The 24788-nt window shown below is 37.2% G+C and overlaps 3 protein-coding genes and 1 pseudogene across 7 annotated transcripts; 2 read left to right on the top strand and 2 right to left on the bottom strand.

Moving 5' to 3' along the window:
* Positions 1 to 4117: 4117 nt before the first annotated feature.
* LOC136225596 (putative serine/threonine-protein kinase-like protein CCR3) lies at positions 4118 to 6868 on the bottom strand (annotated as a pseudogene).
* Positions 6869 to 7018: 150 nt separating this feature from the next.
* Positions 7019 to 13138, bottom strand: LOC136225595 (putative serine/threonine-protein kinase-like protein CCR3). 5 transcript variants are annotated; one of them, XM_066013678.1, is made up of 5 exons: positions 12928 to 13138; positions 11869 to 12851; positions 9161 to 9423; positions 8771 to 8890; positions 7019 to 8579 (listed from the first exon to the last, which is right to left on the bottom strand). In XM_066013678.1, the coding sequence occupies exons 4-5, from the start codon at positions 8855 to 8857 to the stop codon at positions 7215 to 7217; spliced, it is 1452 nt and encodes a 483-aa protein (XP_065869750.1). In that variant the 5' UTR covers positions 8858 to 8890; positions 9161 to 9423; positions 11869 to 12851; positions 12928 to 13138; the 3' UTR covers positions 7019 to 7214. The 5 variants fall into 5 exon arrangements, with proteins under 5 accessions (XP_065869750.1, XP_065869751.1, XP_065869748.1 ...); XM_066013679.1 differs by having other exon boundaries at positions 8771 to 8880; XM_066013676.1 differs by lacking the exon at positions 9161 to 9423 and having other exon boundaries at positions 11869 to 12472; positions 12746 to 12851.
* On the top strand, positions 9934 to 11538 carry LOC136227656 (blue copper protein-like). The gene is made up of 2 exons (XM_066016377.1): positions 9934 to 10407; positions 10496 to 11538. Exons 1-2 carry the CDS (start codon positions 10236 to 10238, stop codon positions 10798 to 10800), a joined length of 477 nt encoding a protein of 158 aa, XP_065872449.1. The 5' UTR covers positions 9934 to 10235; the 3' UTR covers positions 10801 to 11538.
* Positions 13139 to 16609: 3471 nt separating the features above from the next.
* On the top strand, positions 16610 to 18906 carry LOC136225594 (pentatricopeptide repeat-containing protein At1g09410, mitochondrial-like). The gene has a single exon (XM_066013674.1). It carries the CDS (start codon positions 16743 to 16745, stop codon positions 18756 to 18758), a length of 2016 nt encoding a protein of 671 aa, XP_065869746.1. The 5' UTR covers positions 16610 to 16742; the 3' UTR covers positions 18759 to 18906.
* Positions 18907 to 24788: the final 5882 nt, after the last annotated feature.

Below are 24788 nucleotides of genomic sequence, written 5' to 3'. Positions count from 1 at the left end.
AAGCCGTAAATACTCTTCTTTAGCTTGCAAACATAATCCTCTTTTCCTTTCTTCTTGAAACCCTCTGGCTGCTCCATGTATATTTCTTCTTCCAAATCGCCATGTAGGAAGGCAGTCTTCACATCCATTTGCTCAACCTCCAGGTTCTGACTTGCTGCTAACCCTAGCACAGTACGAATGGATGTCATCTTCACCACCGGTGAGAAAATCTCGTCAAAGTCGATGCCTTTTCTTTGACTGTATCCCTTCACAACCAATCTGGCTTTGAATCTTGGCTGTGAGTTAGCTTCTTCATTCTTGATTCTAAACACCCATCTGTTCTTCAAAGCCTTCTTGCCTTCAGGCAACTTTACCAGCTCAAAAGTTTTATTCTCATGCAAGGATTTTATCTCATCTTGCATGGCCTCGAACCATTTTTGCTTGTGTTCATCATCCATGGCTTCTTCAAAGCTTTCTGGTTCTCCCCTGTCAGTCACTAGGACATAATCATTCGGAGAATATTTGGTAGAATGTTGAATGGCTCTACCGGATCTTGTTCGAACTGGAGAGCGTTCTGCAACTGGTGGTTGATGGTGAACTTCTTCATCAGCATCAACTGGTTCATTCTGAATGGGAGCGTCTTGAGCAACTATCTCTGGTTGATCAATTTGAATTTCTTCTCCAACCTGTCTTGACACCGTAGTTGGAGGCACTAACTGAAGGCTTGGTGAGCTGGTTTCGGGTCCAGAAGCATCTTTTCCAGACTTCTCAATGTCTTCAATTGTCTGGTCTTCCATAAAGACCGCATCACGGCTTCTGATTAACTTCCTGTGGACTGGATCAAAGAACTTATAGCCAAATTCATCTTGGCCATAACCAATAAATATGCACTCTTTGGTTTTGACATCAAGCTTGGATCTTTCATCCCTAGGAATGTGGACAAAAGCTTTACAACCGAACACTCGCAGATGTTTGTAGGAACAGTCTTTTCCAGACCACACCTTTTCTGGAACATCGTAATCCAGCGGGACACATGGTGAAAGATTCAGAATATAAGCTGCTGTGACTAGAGCTTCACCCCAGAACTCCTTTGGCAACTTTGAATGTGAAAGCAAGCATCTGACTCTTTCCATTAAAGTTCTGTTCATTCTTTCAGCCAACCCGTTCAACTGCGGTGTTTTTGGAGGAGTTTGTTGATGTCGAATACCATGCTCCTTGCAGTACACATTAAATGGACTAGTGTACTCTCCACCATTGTCTGTCCGAATGCACTTCAGCTTCTTGCCAGTTTGTCTCTCAACCTGGGCTACAAAATGCTTGAAAACATATAAGGCTTGATCTTTTGATTTTAGAGTGTATACCCATGTTTTTCTAGAGTGGTCATCTATGAAAGTCACAAAATAATGAGCACCACCAAGTGACTTTGGAAATGGCCCACATAGATCTGAGTGTACCAGATCCAATACATTTTCCACTCTAGAAGGAGAGGAACTCTTGAAAGCAACTCTATTTTGTTTTCCGGCCAGACAGTTAGCACATTTATTTAAATTAACATGATCCAATCCAGTCAGCATATTTTTCTTGGCCAATTTTGTCATGCCTTTCTCAGGCATGTGTGCGAGGCGTCTATGCCACAATTCAATTGCGTTTTCATTCTCCACTGCGTTGATCGCTTCCTGAGAGAGCTTTGTCTGTATAAGATACATCCTTAAATACTTTCTGCCTCTTGCAATCACCATCGAACCTTTGGTGAGCTTCCATTGGCCATTGCGGAAGGTATTACAGAAGCCTTCTTCATCAAGCTTGTCTACGGAGATCAGATTCAGGCGCATATCTGGAACATGCCTGACATCTTTCAATACTAACTTCATGCCATTCTCAGCTTCTAGGTGAACGTCACCTTTTCCCACAACTTTAGAGAAGTTGTCATTTCCCATCTTTACAACACCGAAATCTCCTAGTGTGTAAGATGAGAAAAATTCCCTTCGAGGCGTGGCATGAATTGTAGCACCACTATCAATCACCCAACTAGTCTCCTGGGTTACAAGATTGATAATATCAGCATCGTAGACAATATTGAACTCGGTAGCAACGTTTGCTCGTTCGTCGTCGGTACTGTCATCTCTCTTCTCTTCATTGCCTTTGCTTTTCTCTTGCTTGAGCTTCCTGTAGAATCTTCTGATGTGGCCTTTTTTCTTGCAGCAACATTGGCATACTTGTTGGATTTTCCCCTGCTCTTGCCTCTGTCTTTGGATCCTCTAGCTTCGCTCCTTCCTCTAGAATTTACAACCAGAACATCTGATTGTGGTGTAGAGGCTCCTTGCATCTTGCGCCGCATCTCTTCATTTAAAATTCCACTTTTGACAAACTCGATGGAAATTTTGCCATCTGGTGCTGAATTTGAAAGTGAAATTCTTAGAGTCTCCCATGACTCCGGTAAGGAAGCCAGTGTAAGTAAAGCAGTGAGCTCATTTTCAATTTTAAGCCCCATACTGGAAAGTTGATCCACGATCCCTTGGAACTCATTCAAGTGGTCTGCGAGAGAAGTACCGTCTCGATATTTCAGTTGAATCAATTTGGTCAAATAAAATAATTTGTTGTTGCCGGTCTTTGAGGCGTACAAATCTTCGAGCTTATTCCACAACGTTCGTGCATGAGTTTCGCCAGCAATGTGATTATACACATTATCGTCAACAAACTGTCGGATAAATCCACAGACTTGCTCATGCTCGAAACCCCAGTCTCCATCCGACTTGCCGTCGGGCTTGTCTGTCCCGAACACCGGAAGATGCATCTTCGTCACATATAGGAGATCCTTCATTTTGCTTCTCCATATGTGGTAGTTCGAACCATTTAGACTGACCATTTTGCTTGTCAATTTTGCCTCCATGTTAACTAGGCTCTGATACCAGTTGTTGGGAATAAACGCTGAAAAATTATTCCGTAAAATTATTGACGAGCAAAATAATCAATAAAATTGAGACCGATAATTTAATAGACTGCGTCCACGAACAAGGTTGAGAGTAAATTCTTCCACTATAAAATAGTAGGCGTACAAAGAGGGCGTTCTCTAGAAAATTTCTAGAGTTATAATGAGATAAAACCAAAATAGTAGCACTCAGGTGTTTCCCAAAAAACCCCAAACTAATTATCTTACTATTTTTTCTCTCCCCGAAAATAATTAGACTACCCTCAAAATTACACACTCAAACTCTCTCTCAATTTTCGCAGAAAAATCTGCCTCACTTTACTCCCCTCACCTTTCCTTGCTCTCACTCAATCTCCCTCAAAATCCAAAATAAAATTAAGCATCTCTTTGGCTTTATAAGCCAAGGAGGAGACAAGGCCAGCAATTATTGCTGGCCCTAGGCAATTAATTACGCAGCAGCAAATTGCTGCTGCCCATTATGTTGACCACCGAAATTTCGGTGGTCAACTTCATTTACTTGGACCACCAATTTCGGTGGTCCAACTTTCATATTTTTTTTAATTATTATTTACAAATTACATAAATAAGTTCTTAATTAATACAAATTACATAAATGATTCCTCATTTAATTGGGACTTTAAACTAACAAAAAGAAGAATGTAAATAAAGACGCAACTCGAAGCCTCTATTGATGTATGGAACCCAAATTCACAAATCTATAAAGATTTGATCTTTATACGCATTAAGATTATGCATATATAATTCCCAAATCTATAAAGATTTGATCATTAAGATTCTAGGAATGTAATTCACTATATTTTGGAAGAGGGTGTTAGCTATTTATCGCCACCAAATTATTAGTTACCCTATTGGACACAATTTTACCGATTTTCTTTCAAAAACTGTGAATGATCTCTTCCAATCAAAACTGAAATTCTGAAAATAATTGATGAGTTACAACCTGAGAACTCCGAAAATGAATGGTTACGAGTCGGAAAAATTGGACAAGATACATTTTTCGTGAAAATATACGTTATTTCCCCTAGACGGTCACGGAAACCATCTGGCCAATGGCTACGCGGTCACAGAAACCGCATGGCCAATGGCCAGGCAGCCACAAAAAAAACGTCTGGTCCATGGCCAGGCGGTTTTCGTGACCGTCTAGGGGAAATAACGTATATTTCCACGAAAAATGTACCTCGTCCAATTTCTCCGACTCATAATCATCCATTTCCGGGATTCTCGGATTGTAACTCGTCAATTCTCTTTAGAATTTCAGTTTTGATCCGAAGAGAAACCATCCATAGTTTTTGAAAAAAAAATATGAAAATGGTAAAATTGTCGAATAAAAGGCGGTAATTGGTAATTTGGGGACGGTAAATATCAATTCATAAAAATAAAATAGGATGTATAGTACAGATAAAACTTTTCAAATTCAAAACCAGAAATGTCCAAGGAAATGCTCAGCTGATTGATGCCAGCAGTTTTTGTTGTTCAACAGATTTTAGTGCCTGTTTGTTTTCAATTTTCGAAACTGTTTTTTGCCTTTTAAATCTAAACAGGAGAAAAAAAATTGTTTAGTAAAAATTCGAAACAACTGTTTTTTACAGAAAAATCAACTAAGAAGTGTTTGGTATCTCCTTTTCATGCTCATGTTTGCCTTTTCATTTCAAAAAAAAGAGTTTTAGGTGTTTAGTTAGTGACATCCTGTTTGTTTTATACCCTGAAAAGTAGATTTTTTTCAAAAGCAGGCCCTAATATCTACTATGTATCAGTAATAGCAAACAGTAAGAGCAAGCTAACAGTAACAGCAAACAACAAACAGGAGCATGTGAAACCAACGGACTCTTAATCATCCTCGTCGTCGACCGTTGGATTCTTCGTTAATCCTTGACAAAGCTTGCTCCAAATTATTAAGTATGTTTGTTATGGTTGGTCTGTTAAATCCATCTGAATTTACACAACGAAGTGCAGTATATGCCACCATTTCAATTGCCTCAGCTTCATTAGCAGACTCAGGTGCACCAATCCTATGGTCTAAAATCACTGTCAATTCATTCCCCAAGATTTTCGGAACTGAAAACTCTACTAGATTCATTTCCTTATCAAATATAGCCGTCTTTCCCGTCAATAGTTCTAGTAACACAACACCGAAAGAATACACATCACTCTTTCCGGTTAAGACATTTCCACGATTGAACTCTGGATCAACATAACCATCTCTTCCTGCTACAACCTTTGATTTGTAATCCTCTTTAGATTCAAGCCCCGTCAATCCGAAGTCTGCGATTTTTGCTGTCCAATTCGTGTCAAGTAAGATACACGAGGACTTTATGGCTCGATGAATTATGGGCGGGACTGCATAATTGTGAAGATAATCAATTCCTCTCGCGGCATCTAGTGCAATCCTGATCCTCATTACCCAGGAATGAATCATGCTATTATCCTTGTGAAACAACTGGTCATACAGAATTCCGTTTGTCATGTATTCGAAAACTAAAAGCCTTTCGGTTCCTTATTCACAGTATCCGACAAGTCCAACCAAATGTTTGTGGTGAAGCCTTAACAAGTTTACCAGTTCAGATTCATATTCACTATCTTCCTTGATGTTCTTCTGCTCACCTATGTATTTCCTCTGGATTGCCACTTCACGTCCGTCTCGTAACCGCCCTTTATAGACAATGCCGTACCTTCCATCACCAAGCTTGCAGCTATCAGCTGAGAAGTCATATGTGGCAGCAGCAAGTTCAGCCAGAGTGAATTCCTCTTCTCTATGAAGTTTCCTTCGATTCGAGGGGGACCCTGCTTGTAGAAGATTTCCTGAAAGTTTCGTATACAATAGACCGAAGGCGAAGAATATAGGCCAAGTAGAGATTTTGACAGGATTATCAGTATTTCGAGACAAAAACGCATACGCTATTGATGCAAAAATCCATTGAAAGAAGGCACAAACTAACCCAATAATGTCAGGAAATGTTCCGAAAGGCTTGGAATTCTTGTTCATCAAAGACACTCTTTCTTGTCTACCCTTGAAAACAAGATCAATGACACAGATAAACAAGACTGTGAAAGACATTAACATACTAAGTAACGCGAATTGCGGCTTATGAACTGATGATAGCTGATCGAAAACAGCTGCCGGAAGCTCCAAGAGGAAGTTGATGATGAGCAAGATGCTTTCCACGGAAGTAACCTGTTACAGCAAAAGTATAATTAGAATTTGACTATCTTACAATATCATAAAATTTTCATAATTATATCGAACACGCACGCCTATGCAGCCTGCCTCTAGAGCCGGCCCTGTACGTGCTGTTATGATCTCCATTTTTTACAAACCTTTTGACTGAAGCGATCTGCCATACCCTGCCGCGCCTTTTCACTGCTCTCAGTTTCATTTTCAATATCTATTTGGAGTGCTTCAGCCATAGAATGTGGGAGTATCAAAATTTCTGGCAGAAACCAAAAAACCCAGAAGCAAATTAGTCTTCAAAATTCATTTTGGTAATGGAAAGAAAAACAGAGGTCATAAGTTGCTTTCATCAACTAGTTGACTATTCAATAAATACATCAGATAGATACAGATGGACCAAACTTCATTGTTGACTTTCATCATCTTGCTTCACACGGCATAGATTTCAGATTTATCCATTTCTCATCATATACGTCTCTGAAAGGTACCCGTTGACTTTCAACTAGTAAAAATTTGACTCTTCACAAGCTGTTTCGTGTTTTTATTGAACTTTTCAATGATTTCTAAAAGGCTTAATACATCATTTTGCCCCCCTAAACTTATCCAAAAAGGTTGATTGACCCCTAAACTTTTAAAGTGTCCCCATAGCCCCTCAACTAGCATAAAATATTCAGTTAGCTCCCCAAACTTGCTTAAAATATAATCAATTGATTACTCGGTTGCAAAAAAAGCAAGTTAAATGTGTAAGATGTATTGCACACGTTATTACATTTTACGCAAGTTTAAAGGGCTAACTGAACATTATATGCAAGTTAAGAGAGCTATCGGAACACTTTGAAAGTTTAGGGGGCCAATCAAGCTTTTTGAACAAGTTCACGAGTCAAATGATGCAATAAGCCTTTCTAAAATAACAGGAGAAAACTTGTATTCACATACTTGTAAAAACTGAAAACACATACTCAAAAAAAAAAAAAAAAAACTCATTGTACAAAATACAAACAGTGATAGTGGAAATGAAGAATTTGATCATCTATGTCGAGGACTAAGGTGTTGCATCAAGATTGTCGCCTTTCTGAAATTGCGCAGCTGACGATCGATGTCGGTAGCTTCTTTTATTCACCGGGACTTTTCGATAGTCCTAGTACTGTTACTGAGTAGAGACAAAGCTCGATCCAAATTATTAACAATGCTTGTAATGGTTGGTCTGTTAATTCCATCTGGATTTACACAATGAACTGCAGTATATGCCACCATTTCAATTGCCTCAGCTTCATTCGCGGACTCTGGTGAACCAATCCTATGGTCTAAAATCAGGGGTAATTCATTCCCCAATATTTTAGGAACTGCAAACTCTACTAAATTTATCAGCTTGCCTCTGTTATTGAATATAGCCGTCTTTCCTGTCAATAGTTCTAGTAATACAACACCGAAAGAATACACGTCGCTCTTTGCAGTTAAGACATTTCCACCATTGTACTCAGGATCAACATAACCATCTCTCTCTGCTGCCATCTTTGATTTGTACTCCGGTTCAAAGTCTGAAATCCGAGCTATCAAATTCGTGTCAAGTAATATGCAGCAGGACTTTATGGCTCTGTGAATTATAGGCGGTACTGCATAATTATGAAGGTAGTCGATTCCTCGCGCAGCATCTAATGCAATCCTGATCCTCATTACCCAGGAATCAATCATGTTGATGCTACTGTCCTTGTGAAACAACAGAGAATATAAATCTTTCATCATGTAATCGAAAACTAGAAGCCTTTCGGTTCCTTGTTCACAGTATCCTACAAGTCCGACTAGATGTTTGTGGTGAAGCCTTGACAAGTGCACCAGTTCAGATTCAAATGCATTATCATCTTCAATCTTCTTCTGTTGACTTATATCCCTTCTCTTAATCGCCACTTCGCGACCATCCTGCAATCGCCCTTTATAAACAACGCAAAACCTTCCACTCCCAATCTTGTTATCAGCTGAGAAATCATTGGTGGCTGCAGCAAGTTCAGCTAGAGTAAATGCCTCTGCTCTATGGAGTTTCCTTAGATTCGAGTGGGACGTTGTTTGTAGAAGATTTCCAGAAAGTTTTGTATATAATAGACCGAAGGCAAAGAATATAGGCCAAGTAGAGACTTTGACAGGATTGTCAGTGTTTCGAGACACAAAGGCATACCCTATTGATGCAAAAATCCATTGAAAGACAGCACAAACTAACCCAATAATGTCAGGAAATGTTCCGAAAGGCTTGGAATTTGGGTACGGGTGATAAAACCATGGCACCAATCCCTTATTCATCAAAGACACTCTTTTTTGTGTACCTTTGTAAACAAGATCAGTGACAGAAATAATCAAGACTGTGAATGACATTAACATGCTCAGTAGCGCAAATTGGGGCTTATGCACCGACGAAAGCTGATCGAAAACAGCTGATGGAAGCTCCAAGAGGAAGTTCATGATGAGAAAGATGCTTTCCAGGGAAGTAAGCTGTTACAGCAAAAGAATAATTAGCAATGAATATCATTCATAATCATGTCAAAAACATGCTGTTACATCATCTCCACTATGTTGCACGGAAACTCTAGTTTCTTTTCCATATTTTTTTAGAAATAACGTTTTCCGGTGCCCATTTCAGATTCCGTTTTCCGTGCAACATGGGATCTCCATCTTTTGCTAACCTTTTGATTGCAGCTATATTCGCTACTATGTGTCTTCTCGCTGCTCTTGGCTTCCTGTTCAACTTCTATTTGGAGAGATTGAGCCATACTATGTCTGACTATCAAACTTCCTGTCAAAAACTAAAACCCAAAGGTAAGTTGATTTTTCAAATGTTATTTTGGTTATAGATTGAAAATTGAAAGAGAAGTATGTTGACTATTCAATAAAATACATAAGCTGCTAATTTCTTCATCTGGCTCCACAAGACATAGACTTCAGATGGATATGTGAAAGGTACCCTGTTGACTTTCCACTAGTCAAAATTTGACTCTTCATAAACAAAACATAAAAAAAACAATGCTCACTATTGATGGAAAAAGGATACACTTAAAGTATTATTTGTGCCTGACCTATAAAATGTTTCCGTTTTCCCCCGATTTATTATTTTGTGACATTGACATCTGCCCTATGGAGGGCGAGCCTTGGCGCAACGGTAAACGTTGTTGTCATGTGACTGAGAGGTCACGGGTTCGAGTCTTAGGAGCGGTCTCTTGCTAAAATATTGGCAGGGGAAGGCTTGCCCCCAGTACACCCTTGTGGTGGGACCCCTCCCCGGATCCTCGTTTAAGCGAGGCGGGGACGCGTAATGCACCGGACCGCCCTGACATCTTCCCTATAGCAATCAATTATATATTAACATATGTGTCACTAAAGACCTCTTAAGAATTTCTAAAATAGAAAAAAAATCATTCACAAACTTCTAAAAAGTACAATTTTGTAAGCACGGGACCATTGATGGTAAAATTTTGAAATAAGCCCTTCAACTTTCAATTTTTGGTTTTCTACTTTGATTTTCTTTGAAGTTTAGCTGTTCTTCAGTATACTCCCTCAGAATTCATTACAAATGAAAATGCATGTCTCTATTATTGCATATGAGATGGTATTAGTGCATCTCAAATGGAAAGATTCGTTTTTCCTTTATTTTTTAGTATCATCTTATTAAATTACAAAATTTTCAAAAATACTTTCCTTTCCAATGTAAAAACTCCTCTAAAGTTCCACTTTATTAAATAACATTTAATTTATTCATCTAAAGCATATGTTAAGTTACTTTTTCTTTTCTTTTTTTCTTAAAAAATAGTTAGTGCATAGCCATTTGGTGTTCTTTACAGGATTGTTAGGATTTGAATCCTCTACCACAGTCAGGATTTGAACATGTTAATGAACCATTTGATCCAAAAGTTTAAACTAAAGAATAAGCAAGGAGTGGTTCTAAAGAATGATGATGTACGTATAAATGAATTGAATCCCATATAAAAAATTGGGAGAGATAGTGACTAAAGTATATATTAGCAAGATGTATTTCTAATATATATATAGACGCGTTTTGAAGCCGTGAGGACCACATTATAATATATATAAAGAAACCCATCCAGATCCTATAACAACAACGACAATGCATTAAGAAATATTCTTCTTCCTAGAATGGCAGGTTGTGGATTATTAGGTGTTATTGCTACAACTCTAGTGGTGTGTATGGTGGTGAGTCCGTGTGTGGCCACTGTTTACACTGTTGGAGACTCCAGTGGCTGGGCAATCGGTGTTGATTATAGCATTTGGGCTACTGACAAGACTTTTAATGTTGGTGATACCCTTGGTAATTACTCTCTTCTCACACATCTATGTTTGTTTGCCTTTGATGATTGATAATCGCAACATAACTGCTATAATATTTTGATGATTAGTGTTCAATTATGGAGGAGAGGACACAGTGGATGAAGTGAATGGTAGTGATTACAAGACATGCAGAGTTGGGGAAGCAATAACAACGGACAGCAGTGGATCAACCTCTATTGAACTCAAAACACCAGGAACTCACTATTTTATCAGTGCAGTAACTGGACACTGTGAAAGTGGCATGAAACTTGCACTATATGTTGATCCAGGAACTACTACTAATACTAGTACTACTCCATCTTCTGAGTCTTCTTATATCACTCGTGCTATCTATAACAGCATCTTTAGTGGAGGGTTAATGGGAGTTCAGTAACTCTCCCGGCCGGTTAATGGGTATAAAAAAAAGCTGCAGGATGCAGCCTTTGGTTGATTGATGCAGCTGTTTATTATTGTTAAAAACACTTTGGAATAAAAAGTCTTATTGTATGAGTGGTGGTAGAGTTTAACCATAAAAAAAATAATCTAATAAAAGTCTTTTTGATCTTCATATGTCATGAAGTTAATTGCCTCCACTTCATTTTCTAATGCAGATGGACTTATCCTGCTGTCCAAAATTTGGAAATTTTGATTTGGCAAAAATTTAAGCACTGCAAAATAATCTATATTGCATCTTCATCTGTTGTTAGAATCTTACAATTCACTATTCGAATCTTACAATTCGATTCGATTCAGCTCTATTTCGAGTGGAATCTAAATTGTAACAGAATCTTGTGATTCGTGATTCAAATCATTCAATTCGATTCAGCTCTATTTCGAGTCGGGTCTTCATTAGTGTTCATCAAAAACATCAACAACACTAACTACTATATCCACTATCCTCTAGTCTTATTGTTATTTATCAAGTTATCAACTCAAACTAGTATCATTCCATCATTATCAAGTTGACAACAAGGCAAAAAGAGTCATAAGCTCAAACTTTCAAAGTGTTTCATTGTGTATTAGTTTTATTAGGATTGCATTTGCATTAGAGTTGAATTGTTAGTAATTGGTTGATATGATTTCTTTTTTGACATTAAAATTGAATTTCAAGACTAATATTGGATAATATTTTGAGTTCACCATGGTAAATATTTTATTTTTTATAATATTATGAATTTGAACCGAATCTTACAATTCCATTCGATTCACAAAATGTGGATTTCGATTCACGAGTAGAATCTCAATTTGACAACTATGATCTTCATTGTCAATATCCTTGAATGTAGTTGTTCTCCCTGTCAAAAGTTCTAGCAATACGACTCCAAAACTCTCAACACAAATAAATAAGCAAATTACCTTGTAATATATAGACGTAAAAGTATAATCCTTTTCATAATAGGATTCAAGTTTTCAGTTCTTATTCTAATTAGGAAAACGAAAATAAATAGTATTCGAGAGATACCTTAACATTACATTGCATGTGAGGAACTTTACATAATCAAACCAACTTGATGTTGATATTTCGCTTGTTTTCTGGTCAGAAGCTTTTGCTCTTATCTTCTGCTCAATAACAATTCTAGTCTGATCCCTTCTTGTGTCACAACTCGGCCTGAATACTTCCAGAACGGTCCTCAGGACTAGGGTCACCCACCAACTTCCGCCTTGTTAGCATTTGTAACAGTCTGGTCCAAGTAGATATAGTATGCTTTGGTCTAAATCTCACTCCTTCGGGCTTTAAAACGCGTCAACATGTTACTAATATACTCCAATCAACCCCTCTCAATTTCCAATGTAGGGTTCATTCTTGCCTCATAGCGGCCCCCTCCTTGTTCAGACCTTCCATAATTGCACAAAAGAACTGTAGAATTTACATCTTTGCTCAATTGAAACTTAGTCAGATGATGAAATTCAGTTTCATATGCTCAATCCCCTTAAAAGTGGGGGGTGGGCGAACCTTTGTGGAGAAATTACATCTGCAACAAACACATCTCTATATCTTTTTCTCCTCATAATATGGGTTAGCTTCCTTTCAGGTGGATTTTCTGAAAATCTAGAACACAATAGACCTAAGGCAAAGATCAAAGGCCAAACATTCAAGTTAACAGGATTATTAGTATGCTGATTCAAATAGGCATATGCAATTGACGCAAAAACGCATTGAGAGAAAGCACAAATTAACCCAATAATATCAGGAAATCTCCCAAACGGCTTCGAATTTGGATATGGATAATAAAACCACGGAATCAACCCTTTCATCTTCAAACGAACACTCTCTTTTCTACCCTTGTAAACAAGATCAATAATCGAAAGTATGAAGACTGTGAAAGACATTAACATACTAATTAATGCGTATTTTGGCTTGTGCACAGACGATAGCTGATCGAAAACAGCTGATGGAAGCTCGAAAATGGTGTTTGTAATGAGGATTATGCGTTCTAGGGTCACCTGAAGGGGGAAATTTTGATTAGTTGATATACTTAACAAAATTAACTGAGAAATATTAATCAGAGTCGTTAATTACCTTTTGAGTGAAGCGATTCGTCCATGTCTGAATTGAATAATTCTCAGTGTTGACACCATCTTTTTCAACATCTATGGATTCTGATTCAGCCATATTCTTAGATACAGTGATTAATTTCTTTTTTGCAGGAAAACCAGATAAATGATGTATGATTTGCTTGCAAACAATGGAAACAAAAATTTCGCTGATAGCTCCCGTATAATTGATATACTTCAACTACTAAATATCCAAACTAAAACTTGAAAGTCAGTTAGATCCTAAATAGTCAAAACCATCAATCAAAATCATTAAATTAAGGTAATTAATTTATTAGTCCCTATATTTTGACAAAACATACTGTTTAGTCTTTGTATTTTCAAAAACACACGGTAAAGTCCTTAACGTTTTTCTCGGTGAACTGTTTAGTCCCTAACGTTTTTCTCGGTAAACTGTTTAGTCCCTGCCGTTAGACTCTCATGAAGATTCTGTTAGTCAATTTGGATTTGCGTTCTTCTTTTCCTTTATTTTCCTTTCCTTTAAATTCTAATGCATATCAATTGTTCTTCTTGATTTTCTTGTTAATCGTTCAAATTCTTAAGCATTGGGTCTTTATTTTCTTGTTCTCCATACAAATAGCTTCCTTTTCTAAATTGGATTTCCTCTTATGAAGTTTGAAGGTAAATAGTAAAGGGTAATTTAGTCATTTTCGAATTCATAAACGGTAAAAAATCTAACAAACAGACGTAAGGACTAAACAGTTTACTGAGAAAAAGGTTAGGGACCTTACCATGTGTTTTTGAAAATACAGAAACTAAACAATCTGTTTTGTCAAAATATAGGGACTAATAAATTAATTACCCTTAAATTAAATATCTATTCTATCCTAAAATGAGAAGATGTCACTATTTGATATAAACAGTGTCTTGATTCAAAATTGATTTAGAGAAGATTTTAAAACTGTTCGAATCGATGAGTCATCGATAGATGATTTTTTTTTAGAATTGGACTGTTCTGGAGATTTTTTTTTTGTTAGTTCGGAAATTTGATTAATGATTTTTATAGTTTGAAGTGCTAATTAACTTTAAAGTCTTAGTTTGAGGAGCTAAATGGTATTATGCCACTAAATAATGATAAATACATTTTTAACAAAAAAAAAAAACATAATTAAACCCATGAGATTTAAATCTTTAAAGATCAATGATCAATTATTAAATAATATTGAGGCCTTGATCATTGTTATGGATATGACTATTATTTAGCTTTTTCGCCGAGTTTGGGCAACACGAGTCTTTGAGGGATTCGGCATGTTGGCCTAGACATTTTCACTTCTATGTGTACAAATAAAAAATAACTTTCTTGACTAGGGGAGAGAAAGTAAAAAGTAAAAAGAAATTACAAAAATTGATTGATTTCCACTGTGTTCTTTCAAATTGGAAATCAAACTTGGAAAAACCTGCTAGAAATAGATTTTGGTATTAAGGGAGAAGATCGATTTGACGATTCTAATGCCGAAAATCGCAAAATGGAAGAAAAGAAGATCAAGATTGGAGGAACATACTCGAAATTGGTTTCTGTAATTTCATTTTACTTTTTACTTTCTATCTATCTTAGTCAATAAACTCCTATTTTTATTTGTCCATGACAATAGGCCGAATCGTCCTAACGATAAGTGTCGCCCAAACTCGACGGAAAGTTTAAATTAGGATCGAATCCATAACTGAATCAATGATCAAATGCTCAATGTGGAAAAATAATTAATGAGAGGCTTAATTTTTAAAACTAGTAAAGTTCAGAGACTTAATTATATCTTTTGTCTACATTTTTTTTAGTAAAAAAAACATTCATATAAAAAAAAATAGTGCAGGTCAGAAAAATTACAATCCAGAAATAAATCAGACAGGTTTAAATATGTATTTTCAATATCATGTGTGTGCCTCCTCCAAACATCATTATATGCTTTAAAATAGGTTCATCGTGAGTGATTCATCAGACTAAAACTATTTCCCAATAGCCTTGAATTTGTCATGTCTTATGCTAATAACTCTCTTTTCATACAAGTCACAGATTTTGCTAAAACTTTCATTTTATCTATGTGGATCGCTTGTTGATTACGGGGACCAATCCAGGCTTAATTCAGTCTATTATAGTGGATAATGAAAAAAAATTCCCCATTCGAAATCTAGGGCATACATCCTACTTTTGGGCATTGAGATTGAGTAAAGGTTTTCACCTATCTCAAGCAAAGTATGTTGACGATATTTTTGAGTGTAAATATGTTTGATTGCGAGCCTTTCTCGTCACAAATGGCAATCACTCCAAATCTTTCTCGAGAGCTTGTCACTCAGCTCAAATCATGTGATGAGTATCGCAACATTATCGGGTGCTTCAATACCTCACATTAACTCAACCTGCATAGTCTTTTATGTTAATTTTTCCAGTGTCATACAAATAAGCACTGGAAATGTATCAACCCACCCCGCGTTATATTTAAGCCTCCTGGAAACTTAAACTAATCTTTTCTACATCACTCATCACTACGATGCATTGTTATTCTGATAGCAACTCAGTGGCTGCCCTAATGATCGTCGATCCACTAGAGCCTTCTACATTTATCTTGGAAAAAGTTTGATCTCATGGCATACTTATAAACAAACCAAAATTGCTCGCTCATCCACTAAAAATGAATACAAAGCGATTCCTAATGCTACAACTGAGCTGCTCTATATTCAACCTCTTCTCCGTGAGTTTTGGTTTCCAAGACCACGCCCTGTTCAAGTATACATTTAATCTAGCTTTTCATACTCGTCGTAGTAAGCATATTGAACTTGATTATCACTTTGTTTAAGAACAAGTATACATTGGTTTTCTAGTAGTACGATTGATTCCAAGTGAGGATCATGTTCCTGATATTCTAACCAAGCCTTTATTAAGTGTGCATTTTACATTCTCCGAGATCGTCTAAAACTTTGCCCTCATCCTCAGTTTGCGAGGGACGGTTAGAGTTGCAATTGTGGGTTGATAGGATTTCTTAATCCCTATCCCTCTGTGATTGTACAACTCTTGTTTCAACAGGTTTTATATTCTCAAAATCTTTTAGGTAGGAGCAATTTAACTCGTAACGTCTAAAATAGTGCAATTTTACTTCTAAAGTTGACATCTAAGAGCAATTTTACTCTAACGTTGCCAAGTTGGGTCAATTTCAGACAATATTATAAAACACAGTTATTTTGTTCCTTATTTTGCACCAATTGCACGTAAATTGACTCTAAATATTTTTTGTGATTTAATAATAGAATTGGAGATTAATATTTTTAAATTTGGTGAAATGTTTGGTTTTTTTTTGTCCAAGTCGCACAAAATACAATATATTTTTTATTTTTTTTAAATTTCCACGTTTAATTATATGTTTGTGATCTGCTACTAACGAGTGAAAAAATGTGCAACATGTGAAGTGTAGATGATAAGATTCATGATCGAGAAGACAATTTGATGAATAATTTCTCCAATCGATCCAACTTGTAAACGTTAGGGATAAAATTGCTCTTGGTTACCAACGTTAAGGATAAAATTGCACCAAACATTAGTAGTAAAATTGCTCATAGATATAAACGTAAAGGGTATTTTTGCACCTCATCCTAAAACGTTACAATAAAATTTAAATTTTAGAATTAAAAAATAAGAGAAATATTTTTGAAGAGACAAAACAAATTCAGCCTTCATGTTTGAAACCTTCGGCTGTCTGTGTTAACAATTATTCCTTTTGATAATTGTTCTTATAATTGTTGTTAATGATTGAATAATGGATTTGGGCCGCCATTATTTTCATCATCATCATCATGATCTCTTGCTTTCGTTTCTGTCATCGAGTATTGAAGCTCCGCAACGAATTTTTCCGCCATGGCCACTTGAACACCTTTTCTTCTTTAGCGAAACGGAATCCGACAAATTCCACCGGCCGTATTCCTCTTTCTATCGCCGGCAATTCGAAGCTGCGCCTAACATTTCCGGATACATACGAATGCAACATAAGGATAAGTAATTTAGGCCGTCAAGGGAAACTAAATGAAGCAAGGAAGGTGTTCGATGAAATGCCTCAACGAGACATCGTTTCTTATGCTTCAATGATCACTGTTTATTTGAAAAACAATGATCTTCCTCAAGCTGAGAGACTCTTTGGGGAAATTCCAGAAAGTAATGTCATTGCTGAATCTGCAATGGTTAGTGGGTATGTTAAGGCTGGTAAGATTGATAAAGCTCGTGAAGTGTTTGATAAAATGTCAAAGAGAAATGTGTTCTCTTGGACTAGTTTGGTTTCAGGATATTTTAAAATTGGGGATGTTGATGAAGCTCTTCGGATTTTCAATCAAATGCCGGAGAAGAATGTGGTTTCATGGACTACTGTGGTTTCAGGCTGTGCTCAAAATGGTCGGATTGATAACGCCGGTGAATTTTTCCATCGGATGCCGGAGAAAAACATCATTGCTTGGACTGTGATGGTGAAATCTTACATTGATAATGATCAAATTGATGAAGCATTTAGGGTTTTTTCGCGAATGCCCCAACGGAATTTGTATTCGTGGAACATTATGATTTCGGGTTGTATGAAGGGGAATAGGTTGAATGAAGCTGTGGATTTGTTTAATTCAATGCCTCATAGAAATGCAGTTTCATGGACAACAATGGTCACTGGTTTAGCACAGAATGGGATGGTTACACAAGCGAGGATGTATTTTGATCGGATGCCACCGAAAAAGGATATAGCTGCGTGGAACGCGATGATCTCTGCTTACGCTGATCAAGGCTCCATGGTTGAAGCTAGTGAGCTTTTCAATTTGATCCCGGAGAAGAATTTGGTGAGTTGGAACGCGATGATCGATGGATATTCGAGAAATGGGTTGGAACGTGATGCGTTAAAGCACATGATCCTTATGTTTCGTTCGGGTTTGAAGCCTAATGAGACTACTATAACTACCATATTGACTGCTTGTGAGAGTATAGTCGAGCTCGAGCAAACTCATAGCCTAGCTATCCGTCTTGGGTTTGATTTTGATCACGATACGTCGCTCGTGAACTCTATGGTAACTATGTATTCAAAATGTGGGGATGTTCAATCAGCTAGATATGTTTTTGATCAGCTTGAGGCGAAGGACACAGTGTCATGGACCGCAATGATATTAGCGTACTCAAATCACGGATGTGCTTATCATGCATTGCAAGTATTCGCACGGATGCTACGTTCTGGAGCCAACCCGGATGAGATTACATTCGTAGGAATCTTAACAGCTTGCAGTCACGCAGGCCTTGTCAAGAAAGGCGAAAACTTTTTTGATTCGATGAGGTCTGCCTATGGTTTAGAGCCAAGAGCTGAACACTACTCATGCCTCGTCGACATTCTAGGCCGAGCAGGGCAAGTGAACAAGGCGATGAAAGTGGTGTCACGAATGCCTCCACACGAGCGCGATGGCGCTGTTCTCGGGGCATTATTGGGAGCTTGCAGATTGCATAGAGATGATAGAGTAGCAAATGAGATTGGTAAGGAGTTGATCGAGCGAGAACCGACGAATTCGGGGAGTTACGTTCTGTTGGCGAATGTGTATGCGTCATGTGGGAATTGGAATGAATTTGCTAAAGTGAGGAAGAAGATGAAGGAAAGGAATGTTAAGAAAGAACCTGGTTTTAGTCAAGTAGAAGTAAAAGGGAAGAACCATGTTTTTCTTGTTGGGGATAGATCTCATCCTCAAATTCAGGAAATTTATGGTTTGCTTAACGATAAGCTTTTACCTCTTATGCGAGAGATGGGTTACACTCCGCAAAGTGTACCATCGCAAAATTTTAGGATACTCCGGAAGTAATATCTACGAATGTATACATTTTTTTTCTTTACACCGATCATCTCAATATGCAAAACGGTTTTTATTGGTTGGGTGTATTGCTACCGGAATACTGTACAAAATTTTGTATCGAAAAATTAGTAGATGATGATTTCAGGTCATATTCATATACTTCTTCTCCATGTGAAGAGTTTTGAGCTTAAAACACTATTTAGCCTCACCTAAAAGAAATGTTTGTTACACTACCCTCCTGATTATAGAATCAATAAATTTTGGTATAATTTATACGGAATTAGTATGTATATAAAGAGATTTGTTAGATATTTATATTCTATTTTGTGAATCGTAACCATGGTTATCAAAATCGGACCGGTCAAAGAACCGGAAAAGATAAAGGGTCAGGGTTTAGAGGTTTAATCGGGGTTCAACCGAGGTTAAAAAAAATAATGTGAAAAAAAATATTTTATCCACATTTCAACTTATAAAAATGTTAAAAAATTATATAAATAAAATTAAAAATATCAAATTTATAAATCCAATAATGAATTAAAAATGTAATAAAAAAATTCATATATATAAAGAATAAAAAATATATAATACATATTTTTTTAAAACTAAATAATTACTATTATTATTAACATAACATATAAATATTATATTTATATAGTTATTATATAATTTATTAGATTTTTAAATTTTTATTTTATAAAATATTTAAATATTAATCAAACATTATGAGTATTGAAATGATAAAATAATTATAGTATTTATAGAAATATGAAAAAATTATTAAATATTCCAAATATTTACTTTTTTTATAATGATTATATATCTATATTGTAAGATGCAACCCGACCAGTCCGGTTAACCGCGACTGATTCAGACGGGTCGCGGTTCAACCAACCGAGTTAGATGGTTCTGGCCTTCTATGGTATGGTTATTTAACAACTTCTGAACCAGAAATGTGACTGGTTCCGGTCGAACCCGATTGAACCGACCGATCCAATCTGATTATCACAACTATGATCGCAGCATAATTACAGGTATACTATTTCGCCAATTTACTTAGTTGCATTAATTTCATATACTAATATTTTATATTTGAAAATCACTTTGTTTATCTGTTTTGGAGAATATCAATTCTTCTTCACCCAATTAATAATAAAATGTGTGATTTAACGGATCTCCTTACAATGCGATAACTTTTGTCTAAATTTTGAACAAATATGGTTGATTGCTATACTTCAGACACCAAATATTAAGTTTAGAAATTAAATGTGGTTGATTGATATAGGTCGGAAGGTCAATGTTTGTAAAATAATAAGCTAGGGGAGCAAATGCATAGTTTTTATAAGTCGAGAGGTGAAATAATACTTTAAACCCAAGAATTTGGGTTAATATGTTACGGCCGGAATAATTTGATTAACTACCTAAATTTTATAAATTAAAATTAAAATTAAAATTTAGCCCCTATAAATTAATTTTTAATTTTTTTAATAATAAAATCAAATTTTGCAATTAAAAATAAAATTTTTAACTTTAAACTAATATATTTTTTATTTTATAAATAAAATATATATGCATATATAAAAAGATGGTGATCGTAACACTAGGTATTTCCATCTTTCTACTGTTATCAGGAGACAGAGGAATCGGATTGAGGCTATCAAAGATCCTAATGGCAATTGGGTTTATGAAGATGAAGAAATCCGTCTCCTGGCTCTCAAGTTTTATAAAGACTTATTCAAAGAAGACCTGGTGGATTTGGAGAGAGCTCTTGCTAGGTCTACATTTCCTTCGGTTTCTGAGGATAAGGTTTCTGAAGCTTTTCACCCTATTGATCAGAATGAGATTGGCCAGGCTGTTTTTAGCATTGGTGCTACTAAAGCTCCTGGGGTTGATGGGCTCCCGATTGGCTTTTACCATAGGCATTGGGAAACTGTGAAGGAGAGAATGTTCAGTTTTATTAAAGGGGCTTTTGAAGGGACTGAGGATATTAGGCTTGTGAACAAAACTCTTCTGGTCCTGATTCCTAAAGTTGAGAAGCCTTCCTCTTTCTTACAGATGAGACCGATTAGTCTTTGCAATGTGATTTATAAGGTAGTTACCAAAATTGTGGCTAATAGACTTCGGTGTATTTTTCCTGAGATCATTAGCCAGAATCAAGGTAGTTTTGTTCCTAGGAGATAGATGATGGACAATATTGTTATCGCTCAAGAGATGGTCCATTCAATGAAGGTCAAAAAGGGGAAGCGTGGTATTGTGGCCCTGAAACTGGATCTTGAAAAAGCCTATGATCGGATTAATTGGAGATTTCTTATTGATAGCTTGGAGAAAGCTGGGATACCAGATAGTTGGAGGAATTTAATTGAGGCTTGTATCTCTTCCTCGGTCTTCCAAGTTGTGATTAATGGAGATTTGTCTGAGGAGTTTACTCCTTCCCGGGGTATCCGTCAAGGGGACCCTATGAGCCCGTTCTTATTTGTTATTGCTATGGAGAGGCTAACTCATCTTATCCAAGATGCTGTGAGCGCTGGGAGGCTTCATCCTATGTCCATTAATAAATTCTGCCCCCCGATCACTCATTTGTTTTTTGCTGATGATGTAATGATCTTTGTTGAAGGGAATGAGGAGCAAATTGGTGTGATTATGAATATACTGAATAATTTTTGTTCTGCTTCTGGTCAAAAGCTTAACATCCAAAAATCTAGGATGTTATGCTCTAATAATATGGACCAAAGGGTCTGCAAGAAGTTGAGTGAGATCTCTGGTATCCCTCTCACAAAGGCTTTTGGCAACTATCTGGGGGTTCCTCTCCATAGTGATAGAGTTTCGAAAGCTTCCTTTAAAGAGATCTTCGATAAAACCAATAGTAAATGTGCGAATTGGAAAGCGAATACCCTCTCCCTTGCTGGCCGCCTTTCTTTGATCCAATCGGTGAACTGTGCGGCGCCCAATCACTTAATGCAAGCTTGTAAGCTGCCGGAGCCAGTTCTTAATGGCCTTGACAAAATCAATCGTCGATTTCTGTGGGGGAACTCTGAAGAGGGGAGGAAAGTTCATCTGGTTCCGTGGAAGGAAGTTTGCCAACCTAAGAATATCGGAGGTTTAGAGATTAGACAAGCCAGGGACAATAATAAAGTCCTGTTAATGAAGCTTCTGTGGAGAATGTGGCAATCCCCGTCTGCCCTTTGGGTTCGGCTTTTGTGTGGCAAATACAGAAAGGATAGGGTTTTTGGAGGCCCTAAAGAGAGAGTGCTTAATTGTTCCTTCCTTTGGAAAGGGGTTAATGCCGTGTTCTCTGAGTTCTGCTCGGGGATTGGTTGGTCGATGGGAAATGGCATGTCTATTAGCTTTTGGAAGGACACCTGGTTGGGGAATAAACCTTTGATAGAGATTTGTAGTTCTCCTCCGCCTCTGGTTTTTCAAAATTGGTGTATTTCTGATGTGGTTGACTCAGAAAGGGATTGGATTTGGTCGAGATTTAAGGCCTTCCTTAATCTGGAAACTCTCCTGAGAATTCAAGGAGTTAAAGTTAGTAATAAAGAGGAGGATGGGGATATTCACTGTTGGTCCCTTACAAACAACGGGGCTTATTCTTGCAAATCTGCTAACGAGGCTTTCTATCTCAATTTGGATCCTGGCCCTTCAGTCGCCTGGAAGAACATTTGGGCCTTGAAAGTTCCCTATCGCATAAGGAGCTTCTTGTGGCTTGGAGCAAAAGACAGGTTGCTTACGAATGTGGAAAGGAAAAGACGCCATTTAGTGGAGGCAGATACTTGTAGCAGATGCAGAACCCAGGCAGAAACTATCTGCCATGTGCTTAGAGATTGTGAGAAGAGTTCGAAGGTGTGGAAGGAAATTCTGCCAGTCCATCTGCTCCCTAATTTCTTGACATATCTTGATCAGGAATGGTTTATAGATGGTGTTAGGGGTTTGTTGTTGCCTGAACTTGAGCACGGTGCTATCTGTTGAAACACCTTTCCACATGATTTTGATTTGACAAAATTATTTAAGTTAATCCATGATTAAGAGGCAATTAAATTTAAGTGCTTTGATTTAATTGTACTAATATGTTTGTTCAATGGTGAGTACAAGTATATATGAAAACAGAATCAAAAAGTAAGACATGACGAAGTCAGCATGAGAACTCAGCATAGGCTGAGTGGAGTGCAACTCAGCGGAACAGAAGAAAAGCAAGCTTCAGAACAAATATTTAAAGATGAAGCTGACCAAAGAAGCTGAGTGAAACGCAAGTCCTTCTCTAAACTAAAGCTTGCAGACGAAGCTGACCACGGAAGCTGAGTAAGAGTAACTCAGAAATGAAGAACAAAAGCAACGTCAATAAAGTCAAGCTGAGTGTTCGTCAGGACAGCATGAATGATCCGTTTGCTAGGAGACAAGATCCGACAACTGTCTGCACCAATAATAGAAACCTTGGAATTACGCATAGAGTCAATTTCGAGATGCATGGGTCAACTGTCCGTTAGCTAAAAGACGAACTGGCACTAGAAGACACACCTACGGGAAGAAGACAAACCTGACGCCTGCGAAATTCAGACGACAGGATTGGCCTGCAAATCAGAAGTTGACCAGACCAATGTCGCAAGAAAGAGCCGTTTGAATCCAACGGATAATTTCGGATTCAAATGATTGTGTCTTCAGATTTCAACTATAAAAGGACAAGTTCATGCTTGGATCCTAAGCCGATTTTTGCCAAGAAAAATACAAGAGAAAAAGAGAAAAGATACAAAGCACATTCAAACAAGAAAAAAGATCTTAGGCCAAACTTCCATTTCTGTGTAAAAGCTAGATTGATTTTGTAATCATCTAAAGTGTTCTTCATCTAGAAAGAACAAGTTTGTATCAATTGTAAAATTGAGAGAGTGGTGCTGAGTACTCGGTTTTAAGTACTCAATGGTAGAGAAATCTAGGTGTTCGGCTATAGCACTTAGTAGGAGTTGAGTAGACGAATAGAGGAAGGTACTCTTGCATATTCAACTGCCTTGTAAACGGTTTGTGCTCTACCTTAAAGAGCTCAGTATTGGATTGAAAAAGCCCAGAGGGACTCTGGGGACTGGACGTTAACGGAGAGGCCGAACCAGGATAAGTCGTGCTGAGTAATTTCTAACTCTCTTTCAATATATCTATATATGTGTTGTCTGATTAAATTGCTCAGGATATAAATTGTAAAAGCTGACACTGAGTAATCTTGGTGCTGAGTTGGAAGCTGGCCTCAAGTGTTAATTCCCAACTCACAAGTAAAACAGTTCTAGTCAGCATCTGACTAAAGCTGTCTTACATTTCTCGGCCGTGCTGACCTAAACTAAGTTAAGTAACTTAAAGAATCAATTAAGTCAGCATTATTTAGCGAAAAAGTTACATTAGTTCCTAACCCCCCCCCCCTTGGAACTAATCACACGGGACCAACAAGTGGTATCAGAGCAGTTAGCTCACTACTCAAAGATATAACTATCTTGAGCTGATCCCGATAAATGGCTGAGAACAGCACTCGTTTCCTTCCAGGAAATCAAACAACACAGATACTCCCTGAGTGATTATCAATTAGTCGGCCTCCCTTGTTTTTCGGATCAAATTATACATTTTGGAAAAACAGGATGAAGAACTTTATTCAAGCTACAAACATGAGTGTGTGGCTTGCAATAGTTCAAGGCCCATATGTGCCTTATAAAACTGTTGACAATGAAAAGGTTGTCAAGAGTGAAACTGAGTGGTCAGAAGATGACCTTAAAAAATTACAAAACAATGCTTCGGCTATCAATATGCTTCACTGTGCGCTAGATGCTGCAGAATACAATAAGATTTCAGGTTGCGAGTCAGCACAGGAAATGTGGAAGAAGCTCGAAGTGACCTATGAAGGCACAAGCAAGGTCAAGGAATCCAAAGTGAACCAACATATGAGATTATATGAACTGTTCGAGATGAATGAAAACGAAGACATCTCGGAGATGAACTCAAGGTTCACCAATATTATAAATGAGCTTAAGAGACTTGGAAAGAACTTCACAGAAGAGGAGCGGGTGAAGAAAA

This window comes from Euphorbia lathyris, chromosome 4 (genome assembly GCF_963576675.1).
Source record: "Euphorbia lathyris chromosome 4, ddEupLath1.1, whole genome shotgun sequence".
NCBI lineage: Eukaryota > Viridiplantae > Streptophyta > Magnoliopsida > Malpighiales > Euphorbiaceae > Euphorbia > Euphorbia lathyris.
The sequence above is the reverse complement of the archived record's forward strand: the minus strand, read 5'-3'. Positions and strand labels throughout refer to the sequence as shown.

Bases quoted from the DNA above. Each gene is read 5' to 3' on its own strand.
- LOC136227656 (XM_066016377.1), top strand. From the start codon at position 10,236: ATGGCAGGTTGTGGATTATTAGGTGTTATTGCTACAACTCTAGTGGTG. The intron at 10,408-10,495 runs GTAATTACTCTC...TTTGATGATTAG, and splicing joins TAATGTTGGTGATACCCTTG to TGTTCAATTATGGAGGAGAG.
- LOC136225595 (XM_066013675.1), bottom strand. The intron at 8,580-8,770 runs GTTAGCAAAAGA...TTGCTGTAACAG, and splicing joins AATATAGCTGCAATCAAAAG to CTTACTTCCCTGGAAAGCAT.
- LOC136225594 (XM_066013674.1), top strand. From the start codon at position 16,743: ATGATCTCTTGCTTTCGTTTCTGTCATCGAGTATTGAAGCTCCGCAAC.